Source organism: Peromyscus leucopus, chromosome 1 (assembly GCF_004664715.2).
Source record: "Peromyscus leucopus breed LL Stock chromosome 1, UCI_PerLeu_2.1, whole genome shotgun sequence".
Classification (NCBI taxonomy): domain Eukaryota; kingdom Metazoa; phylum Chordata; class Mammalia; order Rodentia; family Cricetidae; genus Peromyscus; species Peromyscus leucopus.
Genome location: NC_051063.1, coordinates 60,392,937 through 60,411,760, shown reverse-complemented (window position 1 = coordinate 60,411,760; position 18,824 = coordinate 60,392,937). Strand labels below are relative to the sequence as shown.

General features: G+C 50.5%; 1 protein-coding gene across 6 annotated transcripts in view; it reads left to right on the top strand.

The window, feature by feature from the left end:
- Positions 1-18,824, top strand: part of Shank2 (SH3 and multiple ankyrin repeat domains 2) — a 471,427-nt gene that overhangs the window by 119,880 nt on the left and 332,723 nt on the right. For all 6 annotated transcript variants that reach the window (XM_037208746.1, XM_037208750.1, XM_037208747.1 and 3 more), the window contains exon 10: positions 7,918-7,995. In XM_037208746.1, coding sequence (XP_037064641.1) covers positions 7,918-7,995 — 78 coding nt within the window. The remainder of the gene's footprint in view (positions 1-7,917; positions 7,996-18,824) is intronic.

Genomic DNA, 18,824 nt, shown 5'->3' with positions numbered 1-18,824 from the left:
GAGGGGCTGGCCTGGATGTCTATGCAACCCTTACCTGCTGCCTTAGTGGGAACCAGAGACCGGTGAAGCCGAGCAACCCCAGGTCACATTCCAGGTCTACAGTCAGCCCTGCGCAGTGCCAGTGACCCAGGCTGCTTGTTGTCTAGAAGACACGGGAGGAGCTGGGACCACTTGTTCCCTTGGCTGATTGCCAACTTTGCTTGGCACCTGGGTCACCCCTGCTCTCTCCTTTTCACTTGTGGTTAAATGTGCATAACAAATGTCACTCTCGGAAACATTGTGGGTGCACAGTTCTTTGACGTCCAGTGTATTCAGTGCAGCACAGCCATCCCCACTACCCACCTCTAGAACTCTTATCTTCCCAGACTGAATCTCTGTTCCCAGGAGCCACTGACCCCTTAACCCCTTCCCAGTCACCAGTATCCCGTCCTGCTTTCTGCTGGGTCTAAGGACTCTAGGGACCTCCGAAGACTAGGATCCTGCAGGAGCTGGCTTCTTCTACTCAGCATCTTGTTCTCATGGTCCAACCTGTGGTAACGAGTGTCAGGTGCTCTTCCTTCCAAAGCTTGTTCCCACACCACTGAGGGATGGGCATCTTTGCTCACCCCCTCTCCTGTGGGTGGACGGACACGTGGCTTGTTCTGCCTTTGGCTGTTGTGGTTTGTGCTGCCATGAACCCAGGTGTGCAGACTCAGGCTCTAGCCTCAGCTTTCTTCTGGCCCCCAGGCTGATAAGCAGAAATCAAGGTAAATGATATACCCTGATGTACCGTACCCCTCCCCCAAGCTACTGTGTCTGACCCTGGTGGTGTGTTCTGGAAGCCCCAGAGACTGGAGAACATGGTCTCTGGAGAGAGAGAGAGAGAGAGAGAGAGAGAGAGAGAGAGAGAGAGAAAGAGAGAGACAGAGACAGACAGACAGACAGACAGACAGAGACTTTAGTGGCTGGGACTTGGGTCCTGGACCATGGGTACCCTGAGCTGGATGAGGAGGAGAAATGAGAGACTCAGGTCACATGGGAGGGCTGAGGATAGTGTTGCTCAAAGTTGGTGGACTGCAGGGTCAGCCTCAGTGAGCAGAGAGGGTACCAATGACCTTGGTGCTCAAGGTCAGGTTGACGTAGGACAAGCCCCCTGAGGACCCCTGCTTTCTTCTTTCTCCTCTCTGACTTCACAGAACCTCCAGCCTGGGGCTGGAGGGGTCTCAGTGGCAAGGCCCTGCTGCACAACTCTGGGGTCTAGCCTCAGTGAACACTGACTTCTCTTCCAATCTCAAAGCCATAATCCTATCCCACCGCTGACAGTGACTTTGGATGACAACTCAAGCCTAAGCCCACACTCAAGTTTGTTCCTAGCTCCTAATGGCTGGTCCCAAGTCCACTCTACATCCAACCAGTAACTTTCCAGGATCCTTCACCCTTGAAAACTACAAACCCTTCAAGACCATATTCACATGGTCCACACCCAGTCAAGACTTCTTTTGACCTTGTAGCCTTTGTGGCTGCCTGGCTATGCAAACCACTGTCCTGAGTAGGCAGATGGAGTTGGTGTCTCACTGGAGTGTCTTGCAGTGGCCCTGGCTCGCTTGCAGAGGGTATTCACAGTGACAGCCGCCCCCCAGGTCCACTGTGGAGCTCCACAGGGGAAGCCTTATTAAGTATGGGAATACTCAGCTGCCTTAGAAAACACATCATGAGGCTTGGCTGGGTCTAGGAAAACATCTGTACCAACATCTGCTTCGTAATGATTGCCTGCGATGGGAAAACATGGCTTAATTCCACTCAGTATATTTCAAGCATATTTTAATCACAAAAAATATAGGAAATCACAGTTTTTGTCACTTAAAGTAATTGTGGGCATGATGGTCTTTGAAAGGGAGGCTGTAGGATTTTATTTGGCAGCCTGTGTTCTTAGCGGTATAGGAGATTGGTCCTGCTGGGGTTCACTCCACAAACCCCAGAGCTGTCTCCATCCCTAGGAGGGTCCCTAGATGGTCAGGGCTCCCAGGGAAACCTCCCCCACCACACACACACACACACACACACACACACACACACACACACACACACACACACCGTCGGCTAGAACAGAGGTAGCTGACTTTCCAGGGACCATTGGTAAACACTTTATGCTTTGGTCACTGCCTGGACCCTCTGATCACATGTCAGCTCAGCAGCGACAGTACAACAGTTGGAAGCAACAAGTCATGGATAGTGGCCATGCTGCAAGAAAGCTGTTCAGTAGGTAGGGGAGTGATCAGGCCCATGGACTGTTGGCCAAGCTATGGACTAGAAGGCTACACTGTTCATCTCTCCATCTCACTTATAGATTGTCCCTCCCCGGGGCTGGGTGACCTCCATCCTACAGGCCAGTGAGCCTGAGCAAGAGTGGGGAGAGTTGTCCCCTCCCCAAAGCTGTCCTCTCATGATGGCAGCCTGCTACCTCCCACTTCAGACAGGATGCCTGTTCTCTGCATCCTGGGACAGATTCATCCAAGGTGACTAAGCTGGATATTGGCAGCCTGCCTTGTGTTACCTCCAGGGATGCTGTGTTAGTTCTTAGGCTCTGCAGTTATTGGCCAGACAGTCCCTGACACCATGACAAGCTGGGATGTCAGTGAGTGTATCAGAATCTGTGCTCCCCTGGATGGTAGGCAGGTCTTCACTCTCTGCCCTCAGCCCTTCCAGAGCCTATAACTGTGTCTGAATTGTGTGAGTGAAGCCGCCTCGGCACAGCTTCAAAATCAGTCTTGCATAGCTTCCCGGAACTCACAGGAGCTGTCCCAGGAGTGAAGGATAACCCAGCCTTCAGTCTGTCCCCTCTGTATCATCACCTTGCTGGCCTCTGTCCACTGACAAGTGATCTATGTGGATGCACAGACTTGGCTGTGGATGACAGAGACCACATCAGCACCATTACATAGGAGTCAGATCATGATGCTGAGGATATGCCCCAGGGAGGGATGGAATTCAGAAGGTCAGGATTGGGGCAAGGAGAGAAGCGACCTCAGAGACATGCGGTAGTGATAAGGAGGCCTGGCCCACTGGGCTCCACTGAGCATAAACTGGGACCTGGGTGTGCATTTGGGTAGCCCGTGAGTCTGGGATGACTAAGAGGCTGAAGTAGAAACCAAACATCTGTGATACCTGGCATGGGGGGAGGGCTCAGCAACTCAAGGCTGTAGTGGTGGTATTGAAGGTAATAATGGTGGTGGCAGTGATGGTAATCATGGTGATGATGTTCATGGAGATGATGGAGGTAATGTTGGTGATGCTGGTGATAATGAGATGATGGTAGTGATGGTGATTATAGTGATGAAGATGCTATTATGGTGAAGAGAGCAGAATGATAATGAGGATGGTGATGATGATAGTGATGGTTGTGATACTTATGGTGAAGTTGATGTAGTGAAGTTGATGATGGTGGTGGTGATGGTGATGGTAAAGTTAGTGATGACAGTGATGACGAAGTGATGATAGTGGTAGTGATGATGGTGATATTAAACTCAGTGATGGTAATGGTGGTGGTGGTGGTGGTGGTGATATAATGACGATTGTCTTTAATGAGCCAATCCTTAGATCTGGAAGCCCCAGGTGTGTAGAAAGCTACGCGTGCTTTATCAATTTCATCAGGACACTTCTAATAAAACACACTGTGATCAGAATATTCTCTTTCCTCTCATGCAATCAACTAATTAGGGCTTTGATTGTAAGCAGCAAATTGATTCTAATCTTTGGACTCTCCCGCCTCACACTGGCTTCCCAAGAGCTCCCGAGGGAGAAAGCAACACCCTGGATAATGAGGGATCAGAGGAAGCTTAAATATCAAAGGTTACTAGAGCAGCCTACTTTGTCTAGAAGATACACACACACACACACACACACACACACACACACACACACACACACACAAAGCACACACACACATAAAGCACACATGCACACATATACACGCATACACACAAACATGCACTCTTCCTCTTGGTGGTATGCCATTTATATGTGTGCGGAGGGGAGTGTTTTCAATGTGTATCTCTGTGCCTTGCTGGTTTCTCGTGGGACATGTGTCCACTCTGTGGCTTCTTCCCTGGGGCCGTCTGAGGGCCATCATCTCCATAGGCATCATGGCTGTGGGTCTCTCAGAATGGACTGCTGTCTGGTGATGTAATAAAGCAACTTTGACCAAAAGCCACTAGGAGGGGAATGGGTGTATTTGGCTTCCACTTCCAGGTTACAGTTCATCAGTGAGGAAAACCAGGGCAAAAACTTGAAGTAGAAATGATGGAGGAATGTTGCTTGCTGGCTCACTCAGGCTCATGCTTAGCTACCATTCCCAGGACCACCCACCTAGGGAATGGTGCTGCCCACAGTGGGCTGATCCCTTCTATATTAATTAACAATCAAGACAGTCACCTCCAGACATTCCCACAGACCAATCTGATCTGGCAGTCTTTCAACTGAGACTCCCTTCTCAGCTGACTCCATGCTGTATCAAGTTGACAAAGTGAACTAGGACAGATGGCATCCATACAGCCTTTCATCTGAGAGCCTTGTGGATACCATTGCCTGGTGTTTTCTTCATACTGGTCAGCAGATCCAGGTTAGGAAGTGGTGAAGTAAGGCTTCCATTCCAACTCTGCTTCCTGTCCCCCAGCCTTCAGGGGCTGGATGGAGCTAAGTGGGTACAGGTTAAGCCAAAGCCTGGTGCCCTGGAGCATGTGAAGTAAGTGGTCTCAACTAGCCTGGTCCTTTTTTGCAGTACACTATTGAAGGCTGCAGAATCACCTTGGTGATGTCTGTATCTTAACCCTTTACATGCCAGCCTTTTCCTGAGTGCATGCATGTTTGATCCATGGCTGCCTTTACAGGTTTATGTTCAAGGATAACTTCACCTGGAAATGAGGTCTTGCTTCATGTCTGAACAATGAATGACTCAAGTCTATGACATTCTTGTGATGGTGCCTCATGTAGCTGTGCTAGGACATGAAGTCTTGGGTTGGTCTTGGTGGCATTGCTGGCCCTTCTGGACTATCATGGGCTGCAACTCTGGTTTTATCCTTCTCTACTGTGTGCCAAGATGAGTAGAAACATTCCACTTCCAAGCTCTCCCGAAGCACATGCCCCAGATCATACCTTACCCATGCCCAGGTGACACCCATCCTGCTTGTCCAGGTCTGTCCACTCTTGATCCATTCCCACCTGTTCCATGACCTGTCCCCGCCAAGGCCTCTGATACCCCTCCCAGGACCACAGTATTCACTGTCCAAGTACACCTGTCGCTATAAATTGTCTCTGAGACCTGCCCCATAGTGCCATCCATGATTCCCTCACACCTGGCTGTTTCTACAATATCTTTGCATTTGTCTGTCTGTGGGGATCCTGCCATCTGTGACCACAGCTTCTCTCCTTCTCACACCAGGGCTCAGCTATTGACCTCCTGCCTCATCTTCATCAAACTGTCTACTTTTTTTTTTTAAGATTTATTTATTATGTATACGGTGTTCTGCCTACATGCCAGAAGAGGGCGCCAGATCTCATTACAGATGGTTGTGAGCCACCATGTGGTTGCTGGGAATTGAACTCAGGACCTCTGGAAGAACAGTCAGTGCTCTTAACAGCTGAGCCATCTCTCCAGCCCCAAACTGTCCACTTTTGAAGGCCACACAAAGACCTTCAGAACAGCCCATCCTGAGCTGGCTGCTTCTCCTCCCCCCACCACTCTGCCTATCCCAAGCTCACACATGCACACAGTAACCCTCTACTTTGATTCTGTGTCCCTAGGGACTGGCATGGTCATTGGCTTGTCCACTCCCCATATGCATGGATGACTGTGACTTTCAGTCTGTCCCTTCACCTGCAAAGTGGACAGGATATCAAGGGCCACAGCTCATGGAGCCCGAGGCATGAGGCCCGTGGCTAGGTGCAGGGTGGCTTCAGAAAGACTCCTCTTGGGGAAGCTACATATTTTTTTTTTTTTTTTTTTTTTTTTTTTTTTTTGGTTTTTCGAGACAGGGTTTCTCTGTGTAGCTTTGTGCCTTTCCTGGAGCTCACTTGGTAGCCCAGGCTGGCCTCGAACTCACAGAGATCCGCCTGGCTCTGCCTCCCGAGTGCTGGGATTAAAGGCGTGCGCCACCACGCCCGGCAAAGCTACATATTTTTAAGTGTCTCAGAAATTTGCACAAAGAGAAAAACTGGCAAGGGAATGGGCCTTAGAAGGTGAACACAAATTGCTGATGTATTCATACTTCATTGATTTTTTTTTAAAGAATGGAAACCTGCCAGATAAGATTCAAGCCATCAAGAGAGTGCAGGGGAATGGTTAAGCTCTGCATCAATGCCTTGGGGCTGCCATCCTCACCCTCCTGAAGCTCCAGATTGCCCTGTTTTCTCACCTAACCCTTCATTTCCATTCTTATCCGATTCAAGCAAAGGCATCCCCACAACTTCTACTTCCTTCTTGTGACATGGACCTCTTGTTACCCAGTGGAGTGCTGTGCCAGGCGAGGGAGGTGGGATAGTGAGGTATAGAATGCATGCTTGCCCAGGCGTGTGCACACATGCACGTGCACACACACACACACTCACACATATGCACACGTGTGTTGAAGCATAACTGTTAGGAAGCTGCAGAAACCCCTGGCCCTTCAGTTCTGAAGCAGCTGACTGACTGGAACTGTTAACTAAGAATTTGGGAGAGTCCTGCCAGGGTTGCCCTATGATATCAGAGAAATCAGGGCCCCCTCTTGGGGTTCCTAGTTTCATTAATAAAAGAATGTAACAACAGACTCAAATGGAAGCTTTTATTAGAGTTTTGAAGAAAATCCCCAGGGCAGGCAAGCTGTGAGTCTCAGCAGCTGCCTGAGGGAGAATGGAGAGAAGGGGAAAACTATGCCTGAAGGTCAGACATGGAGAGGATGAGCAGCGGCATGATGCGGAACGGGCTTGAGAAAGAAAGCCCAGCATACCAAAAGAAAGCACACTCAGCTCTGGCCGGCATCCCAAAGGCAGACACAGGAAAGAAGGAAAGGGGAAAGCTCTGCCTTTTGAGACCTGAATCAGAAAGGTCGCAGACTCAACAGACCACATGGAGGATGATAGGGGCTCTGCTAGGCAGAGGGACTTCTGGGAAGAAAAAGTACAGTATCTCATGAAAGGGATAATTATTCCTTCCATCTCTTTAACATGGCTTAAAGTGTCCCCACCTTCTTAGGGGTGACCTCTCCTTGCTAGGGGTCATCCCTTCCTCCTAGGGGTGTCTCCTCCTTCCTAGGGGTGGTTCCTTAGCCAAACTATTGAACTGCCCAACTGAAATGTTTGGTCTCCACTCAAGCCAGAGCTGCCGTGTCAGAATGAATTCTGCCTTTGCAGCCTGGCCATCATCGAAATTGTGGGTCAGGCTTCTGGGGTTAGTTCATATGGACTCTGGAGCAGCCCCTTTGTGGGTGGGTGGAAAGGTTTTCTGGGATTCTTCCTCTGTCCCACCTGGGTGGGTATGGATGACAGGGCCAGGGGAGGATTTATTCCTAGCCGTTTGTAGGAATGTCTGTGAGAACTGAGGCACTTTTGAAAGGACTGCAGGAGCCGGGGAGGGGTTGCCCAGGAGCTGGAGGTGTTTGTAAGCAGCGATGTGGGTTCTGGGAACCAGTCTTGGATTCTCTGCCAGAGCATCACCCACTCTTCACCCCTGAGCCGCATCTCCGGTCCCAGCACCTGACCTTTCTACATGGGTTCTGGGGCTCAAACTCAGGTCCTCACGCTTGTATGGCATGTGCTTTACCGGCTTCCCCACCCCCAGCCTGTCTTTGTTCTCTCGGGAAGCACCACACAAGGCTTTCGGAGAGCCTGAACTTGGCAGCCATCCTCTCCCGATAAAGACCATACCACCAGCTCACAAGTGGACTTTCACTTTATCATTTGCAGGACAGCTGTGCCAGAGTGCTGCTATTTCGGGGTGGAAACAAGGAATTGAAAAACTACAACAGCCAGACACCATTTCAGGTAAAGAGAGCCCCTGACTCCACCATGGCAGGCTGCAGCTCCCAGGCTGCATCGGGCCAGTGACTGTGGCCACAGTACCTCCTGCGGGGAGGCTGCTCTGCATTCCTGTTGCATGGCACCTGAGGTGGTTCCGGTTGCCTGTCCATGCAGCCTGCTTCCTTCAGACCAAACTGTGGTAATAATGCAGAGACTCATCTCTGTAGAAGGTTCTAGAAGGGCAATGCAGTAAGACCACTTTCAATCTGCAGCTGTTGGAAAGCGCTGACTAAATAGTTTGTCTCAGAAAGTGTGAATTTGACGGGCAGGGGCTTATCGCTTCCTGTATTCTCCTCCACTCCCATTCCAGCATGGAGGGAGTACAACCTTCACTGGGCCTTGCCTGGCCCATGACCTTCTGGGAACATACAACTCGGCTCATGATTGTTGATAAACTAGGGAAGATGCATGGGACACAAGTGTTACCATCTTAACCTTTTTAGAAGATCTGGTAAAACAAATTTGGTGGCATTAAGGGCATCCAGAATGTTGCTCAGCCTTTACTACCATCTGGCTGAGAACTCTACCCTCACCCCCAAAGGAGGTCACGTCCCCACTAAGGTGCCACTTCCAGCCCCTCCCCCACCCCCAAGGCAGTCACTCAACCACTTTCTGCCTCAACGGAGCCTTCTCTTCTGGACAGTTCATACAAAGGGAGCACATGGGCCATGACTCTGTGGGCTTGACTTCCTCAGTTGATGGTGATATTTGATGTTCAGCTGGACAATCCACATCTCCTAACGCATCCCACTGTAGAGTGGAGGTTTCCCATGATTGAGCAATGCAGAAGGAGAGAGATGAAGGTTTTTCTTGTCATTCAGGATCAGAGGGTAAAGCCCTTTGTTGGTGACCAGGATCCTGTAGTCCTTGTACTCGCCCTGTTTTAAAGCAGCTGCTCACCCTAGGCACTGGCCAGTACTGACTGTCACTTGGCTCTGGGTAATATCATGGTTCTAGAGGCTGTGGTTTGCTGGAAAATGAATAAGACTTCCAGGCTATTCTGGGGCCCCTTTCTCCAGGGGTTTGGAATGTCTTTCCTTGTTGAGGGTTCAGGGGTACCCAGTGCTATTGGTATCGTGTATATTTGTTTTAAGATTAAGATCGCTTTGTCTTCTCTACGGATTTCCTCTTCGTGAGGTCATAAGCTGGGTTCTGAGATGCCTCACTGTAGTGTTCCCAGCTGAATTATACATGGGATGAGCTGGCCTTGGCAGAGCCCACGAGGAACTGAACCTGGACACACACATGCCCATGCATGGCTGTTCTCAGGGAGTTTCCGTGTAGATCTAGCCAGGACTCTGTTTAGCCTGTCCCCACAAGGAGCTGTGGCCCGGTGTCCTCCTTCCTGTCATCTTAGGAGTGGCCATGGTGTCATTGGTTAGTGTGATCAGTCCAGCCTCCAGCCCTGAGGGGGAAGGCTGCAAACCCCAGTTCTGATCTGCTGATGTCCCTGCATTAGCCTTGACCTGAGAAAGACTGGGAACTAAATGGTCCTTTCTCATTCTTATGTCTATACCTAGAGAATCCCAAGGGTTGTTAAGAGCTCTGCTCTATGAATGGAGGTAAAAGCCAAATATGTGATGTGATGTGTGTGTATGCATGTTCACGTACAGGTTCATGTGTGCATGTGTGTACATGCACCTGTGTGTCATTCTTCACAATATACTGTCTGCCCTGTGTTTTGAGACTGGGTCTCTCCCTTGATCTTGAATCTGTCAATTAGGCTGGGCTGGTGTGTAATATGAATCTTAAAAGGTCTTATAATAATAATAATAAAAAAAAAACCCAGAGCCAGATATTGGGGCAAAAGCTGAAAGATCAGACAAGTACAACAGCTAGCCACAACTTCTTATCTCTATGAAATCCTCCATCTAAAGAGCGTGAGTTCCTATTTCTCGTGCCTTATATACCTTTCTCCACCCTGCCGTCACTTCCTGGGATTAAAGGCATGTGTGCTTCCCAGTACTGGGATTAAAGGTGTGTGCCACCACTGCCTGGCTCTGTTTCCAGTGTGGCCTTGAGCTTACAGAGATCCACACGAATCTCTGCCTCCCGAATGATAGGATTAAGGGTGTGTGCCACCACTGTCTGGCCTCTATGTCTAATCTAGTGGCTGGCTCTGTCCTCTGAACCTCAGATAAGTTTATTAGGGTACACTATTTCACCACACTGGTGGGTCACAGGACCCCAGGGACCTTCCTGCTGGGCACCCCTCAATGCTGGCCTTGCAGGCCCATGCCACCATACCCCTACTTTTTAAAAAGTGAGATCCGGAGATCAAACTTGGGTCCTCATGTGGGAGCCATCATCTCCCAAGTCCCAAAATAATGTATCTCTTGTTCATCACCACAGTGCAGGGTCTGGAGTCAGGCAAAGATATGGTAGCCTGAGGGAAAGCATCGTTGACCGGGCTGGCTGGTAGCCTGCTGTTCCCACCAAGGGCATGTGGCTGGGGAAGCCGCTCATTTTTATGTCTCTGCTCTCCAAAATTCTGCAAGTCTTATTTGGGATTCAGGCTCTGTGTTCCCATAGAAACAGGGGAGTTGAAGTTGTATTTCTAGACGAGGGACAGGAGCCCGAACTACCCAAAATGTGACTGGCAGACGATACATATTTATGATGGAAAGTGATCTGAGTAGAATCTGCCATCTCAGCCAGGCCAATGCCCACTACACTTGGAGTGACTGCCATTAGCAGGTGATGCTGCTTGCAGGTGCTGGGGGAAATGAGGCCAGCCAGGCCACACCCTGCTCCCACCAAGAGTGCATTAGGCAGACAGGTAGCCAGCAAGTAGACAGACATGTACTGTACTATGTCAGGTCTGCTAAACAGCAAGAGAAGCAAAGCATGGTGGGAGAGCAAAGTGGAATGGAGGCTGGTACCCCAGACGGCCTTCGCTACACCAGAGCAGAGGCCAGGAGAAAGGGAGGGACGGAGGGAGGGGGACCTTTGGATCTCTGGCAGAAGGAGATGATAGCTTGTACTAGAGCTATCTTGAGATGATAGCTTGTACTAGAGCTATCTTGAGATGATAGCTTGTATCTAGAGCTGGTAGCTTGTACAAAGGCCCTGGGGTCTGCATGTGCCTGATGGGTTTTTGGAACGGCAAAGCTGGCTAGTTGGGGAGGGTACAGAGCCCGGCACCTGTGGTTGGATATGAGCAGGGCCATAAGGCTTGGCAAGGGCTTTGGATTTGATTCTGTGTGCATGGCCAGCAGAGCAGAAGACAGGTGGAAATCAATCATTCCTTGTGAGGGCCAGTCATCATGCCACGTTATTGGCAGTGTGGGTGAGATCTTAGACCATGCATGAGTTGTCTTGGCTCTGAGATAGATCATAGAGCCCACTGTCAGTTTATGGGGCACGAGACAATGGAATTGGAATTTTAAGAAGTGAGAACCTGAACCTGAGTCCTATTACCTTGTATCCCAAGTGCACAGTGGACCTGGGAGTCATTCCTGAAGTAGGTTCCTTTGTTGCTTAATGATGATGGGCAACTGAATAGGATCTAGACTCACACTGGAGACCAGCCTCTGGACACAGCTGAAGGAGTGTCTAGACTGGGTTATTTGGGGAGTGAAGACCCACCCTGAATGGGGGGGGGGGAGCACCATCCTATCATCTGGGATTCCAGACTGAATGAAAAGGAGTTGAATACCTGTGTTCATTTCTCTCTGCTTCCTGACTGCAGACACCTCATGCTCCTGCCCCATGCCTTCCCCACCATGATGCACTGTACCCTCAAACTGTGAACCAGAATAAAGCCTCCCACCCTTTAGTTTTATCCCAGTGATGAGACAAGTAACTCAGTCACTACACTGGTCCTCACAAATGGCCCTCTCTCAGCTCACTCACTTCCTTTCCACCCTCACTCCAGCCACCCCAGCCGCTGGCCTTTTCCCAAGCATGCCAAGCACACCCATGCTTCAGGACCTGTGTGTGTGTGTGTGAGCTGGCACCTCTATAAATAGATCCCTTTTGCCAGTGTCCCACTCCAGCAGGAGCACCTGAAGAAGTTGATGTTGAGAGACACCCCACACCGTATATACACAGTTTCCTCTTTGCATGTAAACACTTCACACTAAAAGTGGGGACAGATAGCTGAGGATAGCCCGCCATTAAAGGGAGGGCAGCCCAAGTGAAAGGAAGACTGGACATCGGAAGTGAAGATGCTAGGTGGGAACAGAGACAACTTGGGGCACGGAAGGGACCTTCCAAATTGTCCTGACCTGATATCCTCGGTGTGGCGGGAATGGACATGGCCTCCGTGAGAGGTGGCATTCAAGGCTCTCCAGAGGAACACTAGCAAAGAGACAACAGCAGCTGGAGGGAGGCCAAGGTTAGTGCAAAGCTGACCGAGGAGTAGCCAGGTTCAGGGTCTGAACGTGGATTTCCAGAGGAAGAAGAAACACGCAGAGACCTCTCAGGACAGTACCCGAGAGGAAGGGCATGGGGCCCACAGCTGGAAGCGTCTCAGAACACAGTATGATGTCGGAGAGATGTCCTAGCAGAGACAAGTGTCCCAGTGGCCCAGAGCTCTGGGAACAGAAATAAAGATGGCATCCTAAAGGTTTGCAGGGAAACCCCAGTTTCAGAGGAATGTCAGGGCCCAAGCACTTTGGAGGCAGCAGGGAAAATTCACTGCCAAGAGCTGTGGTCATCCTTCCCACACCTGCAAGGGTAGGGTGTCCAGTCATGTGATTAGCACACATTCTCACAAGGGACACTCCTGGGCCTGCTGAAGGCCACTGCCCCCAATGAAAGACTAGATTGCCACACAGAGAAACCCTGAGCTCGGGGAGACCCAGCACTGTGGGGAGCCAGATGGACTTGGAAGCGTTGGGGAAGGGGGAGGTGAACTGTTGGGGATGGCACCCGGACAGAGGTGTCTGTGGGGTTTGTACTGGAGGAGCTTGCACTTCACAGGTGACACCCGTCAGAGCCCAACAGTAACTGGAGGCAAGCAGGCAGATGTTAAAATGCGGCCATTGCTCCCTGGGAGGACCATCTGCCTGGCCGTGGCAGATGTAGGTGACACTGTAACGTGGACACTACATGGTGATTAATTAAAGCCTGACACACTTGTTCCAGGCTGTGACAAAGGAGCAGAGCCCATGTCTCCCTAAGTCATGTTTAAGGAACCAAGGAGGACCACCAGCCACTTTCTCTGTACACCCGGGCAAGAGCCACGTGTGAAACATGGCCAGCACAGGTGTGGTGTGGGTCGGGAACGGGGTGACTTGTAACCAGTGTGAAGGATTTGATTCTTTTAGCCAGCAACCTGGGTGTGTGATGTAAATGAATCAACATTTGATTTGGGGTTTTGAAAGCTTATCTCTCACATTTCCTCTTCCCATCCTTCCATGACCTTCCATGTGTTGCTGAAGAGCAGATAGCTTTTGGGATCTCCAGGGGCTTCTGGTCTGCTATCCCTCTGGCCAAGTCATCTCTGTTGCTGCTCCGCCCGACCCCAGCTTCCTAGAAGGTCTGGGTCCCTGCTCAATCCTTATGCATCTCTTGCACCCCAAGAGGAACTTCTCAGCTTCTCCAGGATTCTGGAGGCTACAGTCCAGCCCAAACCCAGATGCCAAAGCCAAGCCTGACCTCTAGTCTCTTTCTTCCTGGACCTGGATAAAAATGGGCTGCCAGCTTCTCGTGAGTGCCCTGGGCCTGGCGCTGACAGCCTCATAGCTAAGCCCCTGCTTATCAAAGTGTCCCAGTCACTCTCTGCCACCACTGTCTGGAGACAGCATCTCTTAGATGCAGGCGACTCCTCGAGCACTCAGTGAGGCAGGAGCTCTGCAGCTAAGTGAGAGAGACCCCATGCTCTGCAGCCAAGCGGGACCTCATGCCCTACTCCCACCTGGCCGGGGAAATTCCTGTCTCCCTTCGGACGTACCTTTGCAGGAGCCTACTACTTGCTGTTGCACGTTTTGCTCTCTGTGTTGCGGGTTATGAATAGTCCATGACCAAGGCACAGCTACAGCATCCATCTCTGTGACCCTGGTGTCCAGCCTCAGACCTGGACCCTCAGGAAAGGGATCTGGGCAGACAGCTACTGGGCAAAGAGCAGCCTGCTCAGAGCATCATGTAGTTTCTCATCCCTACCACTAGGGGGTGGTGCGAGCCCGGAGCACCTCGGTGCCAGGTGCACAAGAGGAGGAGCTTGTAAAATGCAAATGATTAGAGTTGTGGTTGGTCCAGATTCTGAACTCATTGGGATTTAGGATCAGCTAGGAAACACGCCTTGGGTGTGTCTATGAGGCATTTCAAGAGGATTTTTCCCCTTGTTTTTTAAATTAGTGTGTGTGTGTGGTGTGTGTGTGTGTGTGTGTGTGTGTGTGTATGTGTGTGTGTTATATGGATGTACACACTGCACCACACAAGGAGGCAGAAAGCAGAGTCAGTTCTCTATTTGTTTTCTCCCCACCTTGTTTCATGACACAAGTTCTCACTGAATCTGGAGCTCACAGATCTATCTAGCCTGGCTGGCTAGGAAGCCCCCAGGAATGTCCCGCCTCCACCTCCCTGCACTGACATTAAATGTGTGCCCCCCTGTGCCCAGATCTTTACATGTGTGGTGGGGAACTGAACTCTGTTCCTCAGACATGTACAATAGGTTCTCTACCCTCTGAGCCATCTCCTCAGCTGCTCCAGAGAGGTTTAACTAAGGAGGGAAGGTCCTGAATGTGGGCATCACCATCTCAGGGACTGGCATCCAGGAATGGATAAAGAAGAAAAGCGAGCTGAGCACCAGCATTCACTTCTCTGCTTCTCACGATGGGTGTGACGTGACCAGCCGCCCCACAGCCCAGGCATCCTGCCTTCCCCACCATGATGAATGGTGCCTTGGGACTATGAACCAAAGTAACCATTCCCTCACACTGCTTTCAGTTTCTTATATTTGTTTACTCATTTATTCGTGTGTGTATACGTGGGTGTGGAAGGTCAGAGGACAACTTGAAAGGGTCAGTTCTCTCCTTCCACTGTGTGGACGTTAGTCTTGATGATGGGCGTCTTCATCCATTGGGCCATCTCTCTGGCCCTTAAGTTGCTTTTGTTAATTATTTTGTCACATCATTGAGAAAAGTCACTAGTACAGCCCTGTAGTAGGAGACCTTCACTGTAGAGGGGACATGGTGGTGAGGGGGGCAGGGCCTTCACTCAGACACTAGATATGTACCCAGGATCCTCAGGTGCTGCACAGTTTGAATGTCACAGGCGTAGTGGGACTCCATGTCTACCAAAACTATGGAGTGTCATCAGCTTCAACCTCTCTCCAGAGACAGAGGGGTCTGTGCAGGACGCAATGTGGCACTTGGGTCCCCATTTCATTCCGGCCTCACTGGCTGACTTGGGATAGTATTATGCATGAAGGTTAAGCATGCTGAGGTCCCAGGTCACATCACAGTAGCCGGCCCTTGGCTCCCTATGTGGCCCACAGAGGACACTCAGTGGATGTCAGCCTTCCCTGCCTCTCATACTTTCCAGAATGTTCCTGAATGACTTTAACAGACAGACCGGGCTGTGTTATATTCCATGGAGAATGCTGCAGGTTTCCAGCACCAAGTGCACCCAGAACTGGTCATGTGACATCCACAGTCAGGAAGCAGAGCCATGAAAGCTGGTGCTCAGTTCCTTTTGTTTTGCTCATGGGACCTCCGCATAATGAGACGGTGCTGCTGGCTCTTCCCACCTCAGTTAGCCAACTCTAGAAACTCCCTGACAGGTGTGCAGAGGTTTCTCTCCATGTGCTTCTAGGTCCTGTCAAGTTGAATGTAGTAAGCACCGCCAAGAGCCTTTGGATCTTTGCACACACGCGCTGCATAGCTCTCTGTTAATTCATATCCTAGGCTCAGGACTGTGGTGGTCAATGTGATGCTCACAGTGGGCAGTCAGTTCCTCTGGGGAAGTATTTGGTTTTGGAGGAGCATTTTTTTTTTTTTTGTGCTCATAGTAAGATCACCCCACTGGGTCCTCTGTGAAGTCAGGGAGGCTTTGGGGGTCATGTGTTGGATGTGGCACTGGTTCTCTTAATAGATGTTCATGTGCTCCCATTCACCATTGCTAGTTTTCCTGGGGGTATGGAGAGCAGCCATGGGTCCATGGTTATTCCTCACACGTCTCTGGATACATGCAGCATTGATCCCGTTATTCTGTTAGATCTAGAAGCCTCTGTAAGAAGCCCAAGCATGCCTGGGGCAGCGAGTGACATGTCTGGAGTAAGAGTCCAGTGGAACACTGAGTCTGGGAAGAGAGATGCCAGGGCTATGGATCCATGTCTTTCTAGAGAAGAACCACAGCTGACTATGATCCTGCAGGAAAGGTCATGCCAATCAGCAAATCCCGAGACGGCAAAGATCAACGGAGGCCTCTTCCGAGGAAGAAGACAGTTTGCACACAAGTCCAGTGTTGATGAAGGCATGGAAGGCACATAAGTCCCTCCACACAGGACCGTGTGTGGTCTCCATTGCTGCCTCTGGTGTCTTGTCTCCACAGGGGGCTGTGGGAGCCCTGGATGGTGCTGGTCATTCTCCCAGCCTGCACCAGCTTGGAGCGAGCTCTCCACACATGAGACGCTTGCACCATAGCTCTTGGTTGCTAATGTGGATGGAGGAAGAAGCTTTTTTTTTTTTCATCCATTACATCAAAACTTTGATTAAAAAAAAAAAAAGCTGAGGGTGGTGGCCTTGTAATCCAAACACTGGGGAGGCGGATACAGGAGGATCCCTGGGCCTTACTGTCCAGTCAGCCTAGCCTGCTTAGTGGGTTCTAGCCCAGTGGAGGCCCTCTTTAAAAGGGGGGCCAGGGTTTGGGGATTTAGGTCAGTGGTAGAGCGCTTGCCTAGCAAGCACAAGGCCCTGGGTTCGGTCCTCAGCTCTGAAAGAAAAAAAGGAGCGGGCAGAGGGATGACTCACTGGTTAAGAGCACAGGCTGCTCTTGCAGAGGACCTGGATTCAGTTCCTAGCATCCATATAGCAGCTCACAGCTGTTTGTAACTCTAGCTCCAGGGGATCGGATGTCCTGTTTTGCTCTCTTCAGCTGTTGGACACATATTGCATATACACATGCCAACACAAACAGATACCGGTAAAAATGTGAACCGCACCTGAGGAAAGACATCGTCCTCTGGGCTCTAGGTGCGTGTACACACATCTACATGTACCCTATGTACCCCACACCTCTGTACCCTCACACAAGCATACATACACAGGTATGTGACAGTGCAGGAGATAGTGTTAGCCTGTGAGTCTTCTCCATTTCTTGTTAACATTTTGAGAATACGCCTCAGAGGTTTGGTATTTAAGAAATGGTATTTATTCAAGAGAGAGAACTCTCAGTCAGCCATGACATTAATAAGGACAAATTGATCTCAATTAGTGAGAGACGGCAGCATTGGGATTAGGAGGGGTCTGTTCCCTGCTGGCTTCGGGGACATGGTCCCTCGAGGATGTAAATCTCAGGCCATCTGTGACCCAGTGCCTTCAAGTCTGTGCTTTATCTAAAGCTCTTCACAGAACATGAGCAGCAGATGACGATACCACTTAGCACTGTAGGAGAACTCCTGCCAGGGAGTGGCATACAAGCCTGGCATCCCAGCGTTCAGGAGGCAGAGGCAGGAGGATGTGTAAGTTTGAGGTCAGCCAGTTCTAGGCTTACACGACTATCACAAACAAGCTCCTGAGGTGGGGAGGTGGTTCAGTTAATACACTGTTTGGCTTGCAAGCAGGAAGAGCTGCATTTGAACCTCAGCACCCACATAAAACACCAGGCCTGGTGGCTCGTGTTTATAATCCCAGTGCTAGGGAGGTAGAGGCAGAAGGGGCCCTGGGGCTCCCCAGGCAGCCAGCTTTGCCTGATCAATGAGGCCCAGGTCCCGGTGTGCAATGGTTTGAATGGGAACTCTGTCCCCCAAAGGCTCAGGCATTGGAAGGTTGGTCCCTGGTTGGCGGTGCTGTTTGGGGAGGTTTAGGAGGTCCAGCCTTGCTGGGGGCAGTGCAACAGGAGGAGGAGGAGGCTTTGAGGTCTTATAGCCTGGCCCTGCTCCTACTTCACTCCTTCTGCTTCTGGTTCTCAGCTTCCGGCTCCTGCCACTGTGCTTGCCGCTTTCTGCCGTGGCGCTCTGTCAAGACCCACGAGCCAATATGAACTCTTTCTTTTATAGGTGGCCATGGCCATGGTGTTTTATCACCGCGACAGAAAAGTAGCTAACGCACCATGAGAGACCTGTTTCAAAACCCAAGGTCGATGGCTCGCTTCTGAGGAATGGCACTTAAAGTTGTCCTCTGGCCTCCACACGCATACACAGGAGTGCACACATACGTGTACCCATACACACCCACACATGCACAGAGATTATTCCCTCAAAAGGAAAGAGCCCCCATAGCAACTTCTGCTGCCCCTAATTTTGTAGGGATCAAAAGCTGCCTTCTGGGAAGGCGTCATTCAGGGTGAATCTGGTTATTCATCCGTGAGGTACACTTGGCTCCTCAGCTCGGACCTGGCACAGACTATGTGTGTTTGTTGGCTCCATGAGTAGAAAATAGTAAGTTGGCATCTAAGCTCTGGAGATGACTTAGTTTCAAGGCAACAGTTTTTGTCTGTGCTTCTCACTGGGATGGCGCTTCAGAGAGTGGGAGCACAGGCAGGGGCATTGTGAGGAGCCCCTGAGGTCTGAGGAGATAGTCCCTGCTACCCAGAGGTGGGCTGAGTGTCTCCAGACAGATGTCTGCACAATGCTTCTTTTTCCAAGAACATCCCAGTTTGAGTTAAAGAAGATGTCACCACCCATT